Genomic DNA, 15994 nt, shown 5'->3' on the forward strand with positions numbered 1-15994 from the left:
TATAACAGAAAGGAATATGGTTCTCTATTAATTCAACACCATGTGGCTTGTCCTCACCTGTTTGTTTAGTTAGCCTCCTGAGCAAGTCATAATGGCTCCAGTTTTAAAAGCACAATGTTTTTTTGACAAGGCATATGTCTATATAACTATTTAAAGAGTTAGTGGCTAAAGCAGAAATCAGGAAACAGAATCAGCCAATAGGGTTGCAGTAAAAGATGACCCCCAAAGATAGCTCCAGCTCCAGCTGGATTAGCAAACACACCAGACAGAATAGCATGATTGTGTCATCACTAAGCTGTTTGTGAACAAACTCAGACTGAACACGAAGAGCCTAATACACAACAATATTATAAAGAGTTAGTGCAAGAAAGCGCTTGTTCCGATCAACAAAACCTCAAATCAGAAAACAGATTGTAGGATCTATGTTTAGATTTCACTAAATCATTCTGGACAATTTTTCATCAGACTGCTGAGAGAATATTATAAGCCAATATTTAGATTTCCAAAATTCCCACTGAACTTTGAATAGACTGAGCGTTATCTGTTCATAGACGCTCGTCTCCACGGCGCATAGTCCCCATTTTCATTCATCATTACAAAGCATAAAAATGAGAGTTGCATTGGAAATGAGCCAAATGCAACATCATTGTAAAGTAAACAACTCAAAATAGATAGCAACTGATAAGACAGACTGAGTTACACATTCTAACTGAGATGGCCTGGAGCATGTGCTCAATTTTGACTCCTTATTTTCATATTCACTAATGAGATGTTTATATACTGTAGATCTGCCTTGTAAAACATTCATGTGTTACATGGGTATAAAAAAAATGGGAGTCTGAACTCAATTTCTGCAACTAAGACTCAGAAGAAAAAAAAAGACAAGACAGGGCACTCCTTGACCCAAATCAAAAGATGACAGAAGTGGTTGTTAACAGATCTGTGGCACTTGCTCAAATTGCACTGTTAATGTGCACCATACTCGAGGCGGCTTTGCTAGAACGCAGCTGCAAGCGAGTGAAGTCAAGCCAAGACAAAGTTCGAGGTATGAGAAGATTTCACTTTAAAAAAAAAAAAAAACATTGGAAAAAAAAAAAGATGACATGCAACATCTGTAAGTGTTTTTACATTTCTATGGTTGACCCTTTTAGCCAAGCTGAAACTTACTTTCTATATGCAAGATAAACATACTATAGGATACTTGTTTGAAAGAAGTCGTAATTTTTTTAACATCAACAGGTTGTAATTAGTGTCCTAGTGAGGTCACACAATGACCTCTACCACATCAAAAGATATACATATGGCCTCCAAACTGAATGTTTTTAGTGATCCCACTGAGAAGGAACGTTAGCAATGGTCAACTCCTTAACCATCTGGTCAAAACTATTAAACAAAACTCTGCTCAGATCTTGAGACCACAAACAAGAACAACCAGCCTCTCTTAAATGTGGCACCTTTTAACATGCAGCTTCCTATTTGAGCCATTAGCTCTAGCCACTTGCACAAACGTTCTGCTTAATTGGCTAATCTTCTAGATTTATCTGTGGACAGCTTTGATTAGCCTTCACTAATCACTGTTTTGCTCATCATTTCTGACACCTTGTCTTCTACTCCAGACGATTTTTCCCTAAACTAATCCTATTCCTCTGCAGCCAGTGTTCCAGTCTTACACAATGGAATCTGTATGGCTCTTTCAGAGAAAGTTTTTTGAAAGCCAGGTCACCTTAAGTTGTGTAATCTGGCAAATGTTTGCGATGAAAATAAAAAGCAGATAGTCATGTTTGGCCTTGATAGACACAAAATCGTAATGTGGGAGAAATCAACATCGTGTGGCAGAGCATTATACAAGCTACACATATCTTGAGATGCATGTCAGTTTTTAACAACGACCTGGACGTTACTCTTTGAACACAATAAATGTTAACAGAATTGCAAAGCAAACCTGTTTGAGGAAATAAAAAATCCTTTAGATTAAGATTAGCTGAAAAATTATTTTATACGAGGGTCAAAAGAAACAGGAAAAGGGGGAAAAAAAACTATAACAATATTCAAAGACATGCATTATGATAATTTAACACAGATTAACTTTGTTTTTTGTTTTTTAAATGCCCAGTACATAATTCTGACACCTTAATTGGTGTATCTTTTAAATGACAATGTGAGACATAAACATTTTCAATAACATGCTAGACCTCATAGAAAAAAAAAATGACCCAATGAGACTGGGCAACATTTTATTATAAAACAAAAAGTCACAGTAATTCACAAAAACTTGTATAAATTATAAGATACAAACCTTGTGTTGAAACATATACAGTACATGCCAGTCTGTTTACTTACAACTTAAGATAGAACAGTTGCCCATGAAAGCCAATACTACTACAAGTAATACTATTTCTACAATAAAAGTCTGTTACATGTGTATTGTTTTTCCTCTATGCTGTTGCATCTGCTGCAGTTCTAAACAATTTACCTAAATTGTTAACAGGAGACTATTTTATTACTAGAAACTCACCTCTGAATCCACTAATGAATGAAAGAAATCTCCATTTAGTGGCAAGAGAGCTGTGCAAGCAGAGCTGTAGCTGGTTACCACTGAGACGCTTCTCACACACACGCACACATTAAACTGAGAGAAAACAAGGGCCCTTTTTCCTCACGCTAGTCTGGTATTTCCTGACCCGTCCCAGGGAAACCACGTCAGCTCCCGAGGTTTAATTATCCTAGGAATTCGCGTCATACTCCAACAAACAAGCCGGCTCATTAAAAAACATAAATTAAAAATGAAAAATAAAGTGCAAAATGTGCCTACATGGCTTTACCAACTATGCTCATGAGTAATACACATTCAGGGAATAATTGTACTCCTTACTGTAAGACAGAGATGCATGTCTAAAGACTTGTGTAAACAGCTAAACTAGACACATATGAAAGTCTATCATGTGTACTGAGAAATAATGCTCAGTTGTGCTGTTCCTGTCTATTTAAAACTGATGGCCCATGGAAGAAACGACTAAAACACTAGCAGGTTTCAGCAATAAAAGTCTGCAATATTCCATATGTGCAACAGGATGGAAATGGTTGAGAGAAGCAAACACTCCTGTCGGTGGTTTAAAATAATAACCAGGCCTTGTTTATTTCAGTGTAGCAACCGAGAAGTTGACATGTGACAAACAATGTGACAGAGACATTAAGAATGACCAGAGAGAAGATAACATAAAATTTGTCATTGGAAATGATTAGTTATGACTGGATTCACTGTTTGAATTGACTCTAGCTCAATTTGCCAGAGGAACTATGACTGGTAATTCTAAAACCCAATGATTTTCATAGAGAAACTCCTGAGAATCTCTGAAATTAAAATGGATTTAAGATATACATGGAATTTGGAGAAGAGATTTCCGATTACAGTTATACATTTTGATTTATTTTATTACAGTTTTTTTTTTTTTAGAAACCTGGCTGTTGTACATGTCATGGCTTAACTGATTTCTAGGTCACGAATAGCAGTCAAGTCGCGAGTTAATTAGTTGCACTGAACTATGGGAAAAATGTATTTGCCCTACTTCAACAATGTCCATTTTAACTCTGAGCCTTATTGTTCAGTTGGCACCATAGTTAGTATAAGTAAAGAATAAAAATCCATGCTGCTAATTTTTAATGAACCAACACTTTATAACTTGTAGTTACATTTAATGTCATGGATCACACATGTAACAAGTAAGCGAGGGTATAACAAGTGTAGCGTCTGGTACAGGTCATTTTAGATTTCATGTCCCAGGCACCCTAAATTTCAACATCTACCGATGAGCAACCCAGTTTTACACACACACCTGGCTCCAGAATGACTGGAGCCTACACAAAGACCAGATAACCCCATGCGGCTTCTCTGATTAGGGGCCCTCAACACACACACACACACACACACACACACACACACACACACACACACACACACACACACACACACACACACACACACACACACACACACACACCACAATGAGACATTCCTTTTACTAATAAAACCCGAAGATAAGGTACTCTAAGGTTCTCATTCTTATAACCCTTTTTGTAATGTGTTTCTTCTTTTAAGGCTTGCCTGACTTAAAATTATTTGCTCCTTAATTTCCTGACAAGGGTGTATTTTATTCATGTGTCAGAAAACAACATTGTATTTTAAAATCAGTTATACTCTAATTACTGATCATGGCATGTTAATGTATACCTGTTCTAATGCTGTATGCCCCTTTAAGGTCTAATGTCAGAATGTATACGAAGCTATCATTTTCTTTTTACTTTCCTAATGAAAGTGCATTTTGTTTTGTGTTTCATTTTGTTTCTTTGCCTTTATAAGAACACAATATCGTATTAACATCAGTTACCCTTCGATTACTGATCTATGTATGTAATGTACCGCTGCCTTCATACCGTCATTACCCTTCATGTTTAGTATCCAAATGACCACAAAATTATCGGTTACTCTTTTTTCAAACAATGGTGTATTTTATTTGAGCACGAAAGGTGCCATACCGTCTTAATACACACTGGATCAAACTTTAAAGTCATCTAAAAGTTTGATAGCTAAACCACGCCCACAGACACCTGAAACAAAGGGAGTTTTTCCCTCCAAAACCTTGACCGAAGTATTGGTCATCTCCCCAAAGATCGGTGGAGTTCACGACCTTTAAATTGTCACAAACACCACTAATCCGTGGTCAGACTTTCGGAACAGCTTGGAGACGACTCCATCTTCCTTCAAAGAAGTTCCAGCAAGCTTCACGTCCAAGAACGACAACTGCTCTGATCTTCAGGAGAACTTGGAAGAACGTCTGGCCCCACCCTAACTGACTTTTCAGAGATTTCTCTGTTGCATCCGGACTCTTGTGCAGTAATCCAATGCAAGTAACCGTTTCCTCTACCAATCAATTTAGATGCGTAATTTTAAGTAGGAATCTTTCATTGAATCTTAAGTTGAATTTAAGTTTCTGTGATGATTTCCCAGTTAGGGTGTGATTAATTTTGAAGTTTAAGCTTGCCATTCCTTTACTTCCTTCCTTTCTCTAGTTTCTTCCTCCCTTTCCCCAATTTAAATTTCTTTTGTTTTATTTTATTTTCATTTTCCCCATTTCTTTTGTTTGTTTGTGTAGTTAGTTTTATGTTGTGTTTGTCTCATTCATTATATGTCATAATTTTGAGCCACAAGTGATTTGTCTCTGAGTATCGCTCACAAATTATGGTACCTGCAACATCATTTCTGAACTACATGCTCTATTAAGTTAATTCAATTTACATTGCGGTATAAAGTAAAAGGGAAGCGAATCGCTACACAAGTCAATGAAATAAAAAAAATTAAAAAAAGATTTTAATGTTACTGAGAAATCTAAATTATTAAGTATATAGTAAAGCAAAAAGTTATTTATCTTTAAGTAAGTTGGAGAGAAAAACAGCTTTACTGCTGATTATAAAACTATTGTAACAAAACTGACCCTCCTCAATGGAAAGGATTCCACTATTTGCCGAGCTGTTAATCAGTGACGGCTCTACATTGCCCAGAGGCACAGCTTAGCAACATGGTCCTAACAAGTTCCCTGGCTTTAGCGCCATTTGAACTGTACAGAATAGTCAAGACTCTTGTCTGACGAACTGTTTTGTGCAAACATCCCAAAGCCAAATTGGCTGAAGTGAAGACTTCATGCATATAGCATGGTCCAAGCTAGTCTTCGGACAGACGTCCATTTTAAGCAAGAGTGCTTCTGTGATAATTCTACCAGTGCTGCCAGGAAGTTCTGATCAGTGCTTTAGGGAAAATCTCTGGTTCCACTCAAATTGTTAATCAAATCAGGGTTATAGGTGATAGCAATTAAGAAACTGATATAAAACAGTAACAGTTGATTTGACAGAGTACAATGAAATACACTGTATAATAAAATGCATATTTCTTTCTTTGGCCTTTTTTTTTTCTTCCCCATGTGTAAAGAGATGAACGGTATGTGCACATGGCCAAGCACATCTGCCAGCACATATTTCACACCACAATGAGAAAATCCACCTCGTACACATGTGTGCGCCTTAAAACCAGTTGAAATCCATCGTTTAAAATATGCCATTCTTAGCATTGGGCAGATTTATTTAAGATCAATCTTGGGTAAAACCCAGCGGATTTGAAGACTGACGATAAGTTCACAATGGTTTGAAGAAGACAGCTTTCAAAGAATAGTCTCTCAAAGATTAATCAAGTATATTTTCATGAGTTGAATTAAAAGGCTTCAAATTTGCTGGTTTTTCAGTGTAACGTTGGATATAATAAATATTACCATCCGTGTCTGAGAGCAAAATTGACAGTGTAGATTTTGGGTGGAACAGATGACATTAATCTCTACCCTGTCAATCACAGTGACAGCAGCCAATCATTGGAAGAGAGCAGATAACATCTGATTTTGATTTTTTTTTTTTTACACTGCAATGTATTTGAAAAATGCGTGTCTTCGGGTGGTATCTGTGTGATAGGGGAGTTAGCTAGCAAATGGTAATTGATAATTGACCAAAATATGGAAGAAAATAATTAGAAGAAAAAATAATCAAGAACCTAAATCAGCAATAACAATCTATAACAAGCTATACATACACAGTTCTAATGAAAAAAAAAAAGAATCGAGTTATATAATTGTATCTACAATTCATGAGGAAGCAATCTTACCTGCAGGGTTGCCGTTAAGGTGCGTGTTTTGGGCCATGGCAACAGCCAGTCACTCTGAACCCTACACAGGTCCTGATTGGGGTCATGCAATTGCCATGCATAAAATCCAGCTTACCATGCAACCTGACAACAGGAAACACACACAAAATCAAGGTAAAACATCATGCAATGCACACTGACTCTATGCATGGTCAAGGTCAGCAACCCTTTTGGCGCTTAAACATTAAAATTAAAAGAATTAGTGCCAGTGTTCTACATGCTTAGGTTTAGTGGCACTGCTTACACACTTAAAAATTTGTAACACTGTTCAAATTTTTAAATTAAAGTTCAAATGTTATTTCATAAAGAAGAATACCTTTATTTCATAAAGAACACCAATCACATTCAACCTCATGTTCATAATTTTCATATAGCTGGCATCAATGAGAGTATTCTGATTATATACAAGAAAAGAACAGCTGCTTCTTCTTCTTGCTTTTATCTCAGCCAAGATCCACAAAAAGCATACATGGGCTCACGTGTTGTATTGATTAGAAGAGGTGTATCAAATAAATTCCAAAACATTAAAAGGAACATCATGAAGGCCATTAAAAAGAAATAGAAAAAATAGAGCACCACAAAGAAATCACCAAGAACAGGATGTCCATCCAATATTTCTAAGACAATAAACTGACTAAGGAGACCTCTAAGTATCCAACAACATTAAAAAGAGCTGCAGGAATATATGACAAGTACTGATTACTCTCTGTACTGATTTCACTAGGCTGTAGAGCAGGGTGGCCCTTTTTCACAACATCCAACAAGTAATTCCAATTGTGAACTCAATTGTTATTTATTGTTTTTCTACTTAATTTTCATATGTTGTAGATTCACATTGAAAGTGGACACACACATGTTAGCAAAAAGGTCTTGGTTTTTATTTTTTCTTGCAACAAATTTGTACATTACTCCCCCTGACATCAGACAGAACAAATGTAGACCCATGTGAAATGTTGGTAATGCATATACACAATTGTCGGTATGAATGTCTTGTACACAATTCAGCATTCCACTAGTGGCACCCACAAATGTGTTCATTCGGCACCATGCCAAAACTGCTTCTTATGCTTAGGTAAAAGAACAATGAAGAATACACAAATACAGTGAACTAGGTCAATATAAACTATGAACATAAGGCCCTTGTATCCGAGTACAGCAGAGCTCTTCTTGATTTCTGGGCAAAAAAAAACAAAAAAGAGCTCTATTTCCAGCTTGGCACCTGAGAGCAACTCTAAATAAATCTGGGTAAACATTAAAAGTAATGAGGTCAAATATAGCCTGGGACAAACTACCTTCTCGTCTCGAGTCAGCTCAACAACCAGTTTATCTCTGTTGTGAGAATAAACATGGAAGGAGACAGACATGAATCCCACCAATCAGGGGCCAGAATGAGGCTCTATGACCATGTAATGCTGATCACGTAACACATTGTCACCATGGACTTTATCACTTGTTTTGGTGACTAAGTGTCCAGGATGGTGGTCACTACTAAATAAACTGATGTGATCACTTATGTCAGGCAGAGACACAGACATGTGCAAATGAGGATGAACCTTAGCTTACAGCATGCCTTATAAATTCCTGAAGAAACAGCAGGATATAAAAGCCTGTGGTGCTCTTCCCAAGGGAGCAGGTCGGAACTGTTTAAACAATGCTAAATCTTTATAACCAGTGCCAAAAGCAACCCATTAAAAATGCTATTTCCCAAAACAAATAGAAAATAATGGAATACACCACAGCAGAACCAGCATGCATGACACAGCTTGAGTAATGAGTGCAAACCCAGGATTATCTGTACCTTGGATGCGTGTGTGTTGTTTAATCATCGAATATCATGAAATGTGGAGTTACTCTGTTAAGGTGAAACTCAAATTCTGTGTAGTGACAGACATTTTATTTGAAGCAGATAAACAAATAAATGATTTTGACAAGAAACAAAGATGAATCCCAATTGTCTTGCTATGTTGTAGCGTAGGAACTGACTTGGGTCACTGTACGCTATTCTATATAGACACAGAAAAGGCACAAAAGTTTAAGACAGGAGAAAGAACATTATCTGTCAAACATGGACTGTACTATTTTTCATTTGCATGAGTAGTTTCAGGGCACACTTTCTCAACAAGTCAACCACTCAGTCCAAACACACATTCATTCATGCTTCATTTAGGCACCCACAATAAAACAATATGGAAGAGCATGGCCAGACAGCTGTGCAATGAACAAAACTCTCTGCTATTCGAAGTGAAAACTTGCCAAAACTCTCCAGGGTCTCATGATCTATGACTCAATAATATCCGACCACACTGTGACTGAAGGAGCTCTAAAATCCTACTTCCTTTCCCAGCAAGACTATAGTGTGGACATTTTTACTTTACTTTGACCAAATGAACTATGCAGCAATCATAATAGACCTAATTACAATATTCAATCTGGGAAAACAGACACTACTACAGCACTGAGAAGCTTACTGCGTGTTAAACTTCTTTTTGGGAATCCCCAAAAACAGCAACATAACAAACATATTATTGCACAGACACAGAAGTTTGCAAGGAATGCTCACAATATAAGCAGTTTTGCAAAATGGCTTTGTATTGTAAGAAGTCTTATAACATAAGGGACAGAATTGAATTAGGTGTGTTTGTGATATTTAATGCTCATAGGCATGGAGTTAAAAACCCATTTAATTCTGTTATTAATTATGAAGTGTCAAAGATGCCAGGCTTTAAATATACAAGAGAGCTAAACTGGATCCACTTTAGATTCCTTTAAGAAAATGCCTTTAAAAAATCTGACAAATTATTCAAATTAAACTTAAATTTATTAAGTATTAAGGTTGCAATGATGTACAACAAACTCATAAAACAGAACAACATGAACCTACCATCCTCCTTCATCCTAAAATTCCTCAACTTCTGCAATGGTTAGGTGTAGAAACTGCTCTGACCGTAGACCTGCACTAAAGCACTTAGTGCTGTGTTTAATGTGTTGCAGCCAGAATTAGCTGAGCTGCTGAGATGACAGTGACGTGATCTAGGTCCTATATCAGGGAGTGATACATCCTGACTGGACAGATCAGTGAACTGTCTAGCTGTCTTCACCCTGTAAAAGACCCTCAGGTAGAAGAACTAGCTGGAATACCAAGACCAACATCGAGGCGTCTGAAAACTGCAACGACACTAAAACTGATTAACAGACCATAAGATATGCTGGAGAATTTGTGAATCCGTGTACACATGTAGGACACACCTATGTGCACATCACCCAACCCATAAATATCTAAATACCGGTTATGTCCTGACCTGATTGCAGGAAGGTTCATTTACGTTATTGATGCATTAACAACTTGAGAGATTTGAAAGTGGATTCATGTCTGTGTCTCATGTCACAGGTGATGCCAAAATGTCCATAAATCATCAAGGGTCTGTGTGGGTCAAATAACACATTGTGTCACATGGTACAGTTTATGTTCAGTAGACCATACCATGTTCCTCAGCCATGTTTCTCATCCAACACTAGAGAAGGGGAAAAACCCAACTAACAATGTTAATACAACAGTCTGTATCAACAAAATCCTTAACATCAATTATATATACTGCTCCAAATATCCTACTAACACTATACTCTATACTAAAAGGAACTGTATCTTTCTTGGTGCGAGATATCCTCAGCCAAAATGAAGAAGCACAATTGTGAGCTTAGCGAACACATTCCATGGCCCTAAAGCCATGAAAGGAATCTCTTGACAGTTCCACCCAGACAGAGGCAAAATGCTACAGACATGTGCAGGTCTATGCAAAGTTTCAACCCATCAAGAAGGAGAAGAGCATTAAAAAACATAGGGATATTGTTGTTCCTTTGCAAATAGATATACATCATTGTGAGAGATCATTTCAAGAGTTTCTCACAAGATTGAACATGCTTGATTTCATAATAATGTTAATAATAATACTTAACTCAGAATTATCTACATAAGTCTTTTTCTTTGCTACTTTTGACCAACTGATAGACCCTGAGTTATGTTGAACACATAAAAGCACATTCAACAACAAATTCAATGTTCATGTGCAAATATTTAGACATATTTGTAATATTTCCTTTCTTCCAATACAAGACACAGTTGGTTAATAACACAAGCCTACCTCCCTAATCTCTCTGTTGCTGGTGAAGTTGTGTTGAACAGTTTGTTCTATGCCATCCCAAACACCACCTGAGCTCATATATTAATATGAATGCCTTTCATGTGACAAACAACAAAACATTGTGACTAAGTGCTTATGTATTTTCCGACTAACTTCCTTCTGGTAGCATTACCTGATTTTCCTTCCTAAGTCATTTGACAGGTAGTTCAGGGTGTCTGACTGAGTCTTTATAATCATTGTTTCTTAAGCATTTGTCCAGAAATCTGCTTCCTAATGTTTGACCACTCAGCAGACTGGTTTGAAATGCTCAAAAACCACACCCAGCATCCCTGTTGCTCCTCCACAGGTGCAGATGTACACGGCACATAGTCATCTACAGAACAAAAGCCCTACTAATTCCCCCAAATATTGTAAACAAAGAACAGAGTCGACCAAATTTGGCAAAACGATCCCACACAAGATGACAATTATAAAGTTTTTATTTCCATTTGCCATCAATTTGATGTTTAAAACCATGAAGTTGAAGTTAATGGAAGCTGTTTATGACCAATTTGCATGCAAAACCAAGTAGTGTGGAAGATCAACAAGCTCCATATCCCAGCCTAATAAAAGGAAAACACATCAAGGAAATTAAGTGTCATCACCCAGTGGTTTATTCTCAGAAATGGTCTGACCATTTCTAGAGAACTATTTTACACAGTCAGGTAATCCACACTTAAGCTAAATTAGGTATACACTGTGACCAACTATTTCAGCACAATTATCCTGACAGGGAGGCAGGCAGTGCTGTGAGTAATGTGAAACCCCAGTCCAGAGGAAGGAGAGGGGTTTAAACACATAATCGTTCCAGTTAATTCTTTGGTTCTTTGACTTAGGACTGCTCATGTGTCCTTTGTGGACACACAGCATGGAGGCTGCAGGTGCCGAGCAGTTTGCCCCACTAAGACAAATATCTAAATAAAAGACAAACGCCCCTCCACCCAAAAAGGCAGACAAATTTTTATCTTCTTGTTACTAGCAGAAACTGGCGTCCTCATCAGCAGTCACTGTTAAAACGCCTCCTCCTTGCACCTCATAAAAGTAGTTGATTTTCCAGCCTACTTGGCTGTTTTCCAGTAATGGAAAAACTGTGTGGTGTTTACATACAAACACGTTTTCTTACCCCTTAACAGCTACCCCTACCCCACTTCTAAAGACCTGCACATTATTTCTAACTGGGAGCTATTTTGTCTTTGAGTACAGGAAGATGGAGTTCATTAAACCAACCACAGCAGCTCTAGGGTCTAGATACAAAAAAACAAAACAAAACAAAAAAAAAACCCCGCACACACACACAGAAGGGCTGCACACCTGTGCGTTCGCATTAGTCTTGACTGGGGTCCAATGCAATGGAGCTTAGCAGTCCTGTGACAACCACACTTTTATTACCAAAGCCATCATACCATGCCCCATCCTCTCCTTTCAAATCCAACTTCAAAGCCGTATAATTATCTTGACAAGCGTCCGAGAAAACAATTAGGACCCACAATCAAAGATGAGTTTTCTTTCTCCCTTCCACTTTCCTGAATTACCTCCTTTGCCTATCTTCTTAGGCCTTTTCAGCTCAATGGAGCTGTCAAATTTAAATAGCATTTCTTAAACAAGAAGCTAAAGAATCAATTAATTTCACAGCAATTCCAATCCACTGCTGTAGTTCCCCAAGTATCCACAGGATATCTTGAGATTTTTCACTTTTGGACAAAATAGCTGCCTTTTAAAAAGTGCAATGACCATATACACCAATGCCATCCAAAACATCTGTCATCTATTTGTGGAACCGACATCTTTCAGCTGCCAATCTCCACCTCTTAAAGATGACTATGCACTCCAGGCAAAACCAAGATTTTAAAACACACAGAAGCCTAAGGAAATTTAGCCAACCCCAAATCAGTCATGCCTAATATACACCTACATGCTGTGAGAATGACTTCATTGTGATCATCTTTTGTCCTGATCAACATAACGCCCAGCTACATTAGTAGCTCTAATAAACCAGTTTTGTACTAATCAAAAGTCATGTATTTCCATCATGACCGTGCTAAAAAAATCAGAAGAACATCCATTTATATTCAGGTGATCCATGATTCAAGGTTTTAAATAAAAATGGAACAATGGCAAAATTATTTGAACAATGCTAACTTTGTTATTTACAATGCAGAAACATTTTAATGCAGTAGGAGAACCAGACCTACAAGTTGTACTGTGATCTATGGAGGTTTTGACCATTCATTGATTATTTTTCTCTAATCTTAACAAATCTTTCTGAAAAGACAATCAAGGAATATTAAAAGAACAGATCTGCACAGGTTGTAAAAAGAATACCCCTTTCTCCTTTCTGTAGGAGTTAAAGATCTGTTTAACATGCAAGCAGCATTCATGTGTAAAAGACAGATGCATTCCTTTATAGGCACAACCTCAAGATGATCAGTCTAAACCACCTGAGAAAGACAGAAGAAACTAAGCTCTAACCATCAGATGTTTTCTAATAGAAATAAGGAATTTTAATGTGTCTGGAGGCAGAAATAGCCAACATCCCAAGATTAGGGCACTGGATTGGATTTCAATCCCACATTTAATTTTAAACTGTCGCACACACACACTCGTGCATGAACGAGCATGCGCACACACGTACACACTTTTCAAGAAGTCATCTCCCCTTTTAGAGGAGGAGAAATTTAACTCCAAGAATGTAAAGCACTTAAAACGACTTCAGCAGAAAAAAAAAAACACAGATTCTCTTTCTGTTAAATTACAGGACTGGAAAAACAAAAAAGGCAACAGACACTTTTCATTTCTCAGGGCTATTATTTGATGAGATTTTTGTCTGATTTTGTCAGACAATTTAAACCTTACAAGAAACATGCAATGTGAGTGAGATGTTGAATGTGGATTTCAAAACAGTGTGTAACAAAAAGGTAGAAAAAAAGAGTGTGCTAGAAAAGCTGGACGCTTTCTAATGAAAGAGTATTTACTCACTAAATATACAGTCTGTTGGCATTTTCTTTCATTTTATGTGCCAAAAGTCCTCGGTCCAGCCATTTTTTCAAGTTGTATTATTGTGTGCTGAATAAGACATTGTCCAGTGTGGGGAGGTTACAATCCTGAGCTGATCTAATCTACAGAATACGTTACATTATCTGTACTTATGCCGACCTAATGGCCTAAAGCAGTGTTAAGATTAATATGTGCTGCTTTTACATGTCTGGCTGATTAAACTCGGGCAACACTGCCATCTAGAGAAATGGTTAAAATATGTAAATAAATGCATAAATAAATCACCTGCTCATTTAAGTTTAGGACAATATAATTCTGTTAAAGGATTTTGGTCTTCTGCTGTTTTATTTTCTTTTTACAAAAAATATTATTTTTTTCAATCACACAGGCACCTCGGTCACAAAAAAGGGAGCAAAATTACCTCAGAACTGCTTTGTCCTATGACTCTCCATTACAGTCCAAAGTATCTGATTGAATAAAAGGTGCCAGAGATATCCAAATAAAAATACAACTTTTTTAACCAACTATACTGTGCAATTCAGAAAAAAAAACATTTTTCTCTCAATGCATGCCTGAAAGATGTAGTTTTCTTCATGACTAGAAGAGAAACAGCATGCAGAGAGGATCAGATGGGTTCTGGCCAAACTCATGGTGTCATACAACAATGGCCCGACCCCCCTTTCATGCCCAAAAGACAATTGCAGGGGCAGGGAGGTGTCTAAATCGGTCACGCCCTCTCTGTCCGAAACATGCACACATATAGACACTGTGACAAGTTCAGCTCTTTTTCAGTGCAGGTTTCTTTCACTAATTATACAGATCTTGAAGTTCTCCAAGTCTTGACACTTGGTCTAGTTCTTGGTCATTCTTTGCTGCTCATGTCTTTTCTTCCATCTTTTCCCACCCCATCCTCCTCTTTCTTTGTTATCAGCTCCCCGCTGTCCATTTGCCCATGGACAGACTGGAGCCAGTTATTTATTTAGCTCTCCAGTGGAGCCAAGCAGACTGAGGGGCCCATAGCTGGTCTTCCCTAGTTCAGAGCTCTGAAATACGGTGAAAGAACAAGAGACCCCTACCCTCCTTTCACAAAAAAAACAAAAAAACATTCGCAGTGAGCACTGAATCAGATGCCATGGAATCTGAAATTCAGCTTGATTTAGATGGTCAGCTTGTACTTTTAAAACTTTTGAAACAATAGCGAATGTTTGCTTAGCACCCAGGAATTCCACCTCTTAACAAGTTGGGTGATCAGAAGCTCTTGTCGTCCACTCTTAGCTCACAAGCTCCAAGAGAAAGCTGGAGTTAAATTGAGGAACAACAGAGGGCTTTGCTCGCCTGACTTCAAACAGTGGTAGTCAGCAACCTGTCAGCACGTCTGTTTGAGCGGTGAAGTGTCTGGTTACCTTAGTCTGGAATTCTACAGAGATGGATGGATGACTAAATGAACCAAAACAGCCTTTTAAGAAGACGTCTGACTTTTAAACTAAATGGCTAAGGGTGACCTCTCTCTGTAGTCCTTGGCATAATCTAAAAGCAAAAGTAAAGAATGAATGGCAAGTAATCAGGTCAGACAATTTTGTCCTGAATTGTAAAAGCTAAGATACTACAGAGTATAAATAGAAGTATAAGCCATAACTCTACAATATACTGTAGCAGATTCACCTTGAAAGATTCAAACAGAAACAAGTGGTATTTGTTTTTCCAGGTTATTCGAGTTAGTCAAACATCCAATGGTATTATGCAAACAAAACAAAACTATGGTACCGCCATCTTATCCATCAATTGTGAGCCCTTTTGCTAGTAACACAAGTTTCAGATTATGCCTTAGGAGGCGGGACTTCCTAAGCTCCTAATACTAGTGCATCGTCTACACAAGCATGACAAATCACCTGTGGGCCGGTCTTCAAATGTGCTTTAATGGCCATTTCCGATTTCACTCTGCATACATAAATATATAAAAATTCAAAAGTCAACCGACAAGAAGAGTAATGACCCTCAACAACTCCGCTGGAAAACACACAAGCATTACGCAATCACTGTGACACAGGAGTCCACCAGGCGAGCTTTTGCATAATCATGAATT

General features: G+C 37.6%; 1 protein-coding gene across 4 annotated transcripts in view; it reads right to left on the minus strand.

Moving 5' to 3' along the window:
* Positions 1–15994, minus strand: part of kank1a (KN motif and ankyrin repeat domains 1a) — a 44462-nt gene that overhangs the window by 12898 nt on the left and 15570 nt on the right. For 2 of the 4 annotated variants that reach the window (XM_027138453.2, XM_027138455.2), the window contains exon 2: positions 6701–6823. In XM_027138453.2, the coding sequence (XP_026994254.1) occupies positions 6701–6737 (37 nt within the window). In that variant the 5' untranslated portion in view covers positions 6738–6823. Of the gene's footprint in view, positions 1–6700; positions 6824–9620; positions 9886–15994 lie in introns of those variants that run through there. The other 2 variants (XM_027138454.2, XM_047819124.1) reach the window with 2 other exon arrangements.

Source organism: Tachysurus fulvidraco, chromosome 9, assembly GCF_022655615.1.
Source record: "Tachysurus fulvidraco isolate hzauxx_2018 chromosome 9, HZAU_PFXX_2.0, whole genome shotgun sequence".
Taxonomy (NCBI): Eukaryota; Metazoa; Chordata; class Actinopteri; order Siluriformes; family Bagridae; genus Tachysurus; species Tachysurus fulvidraco.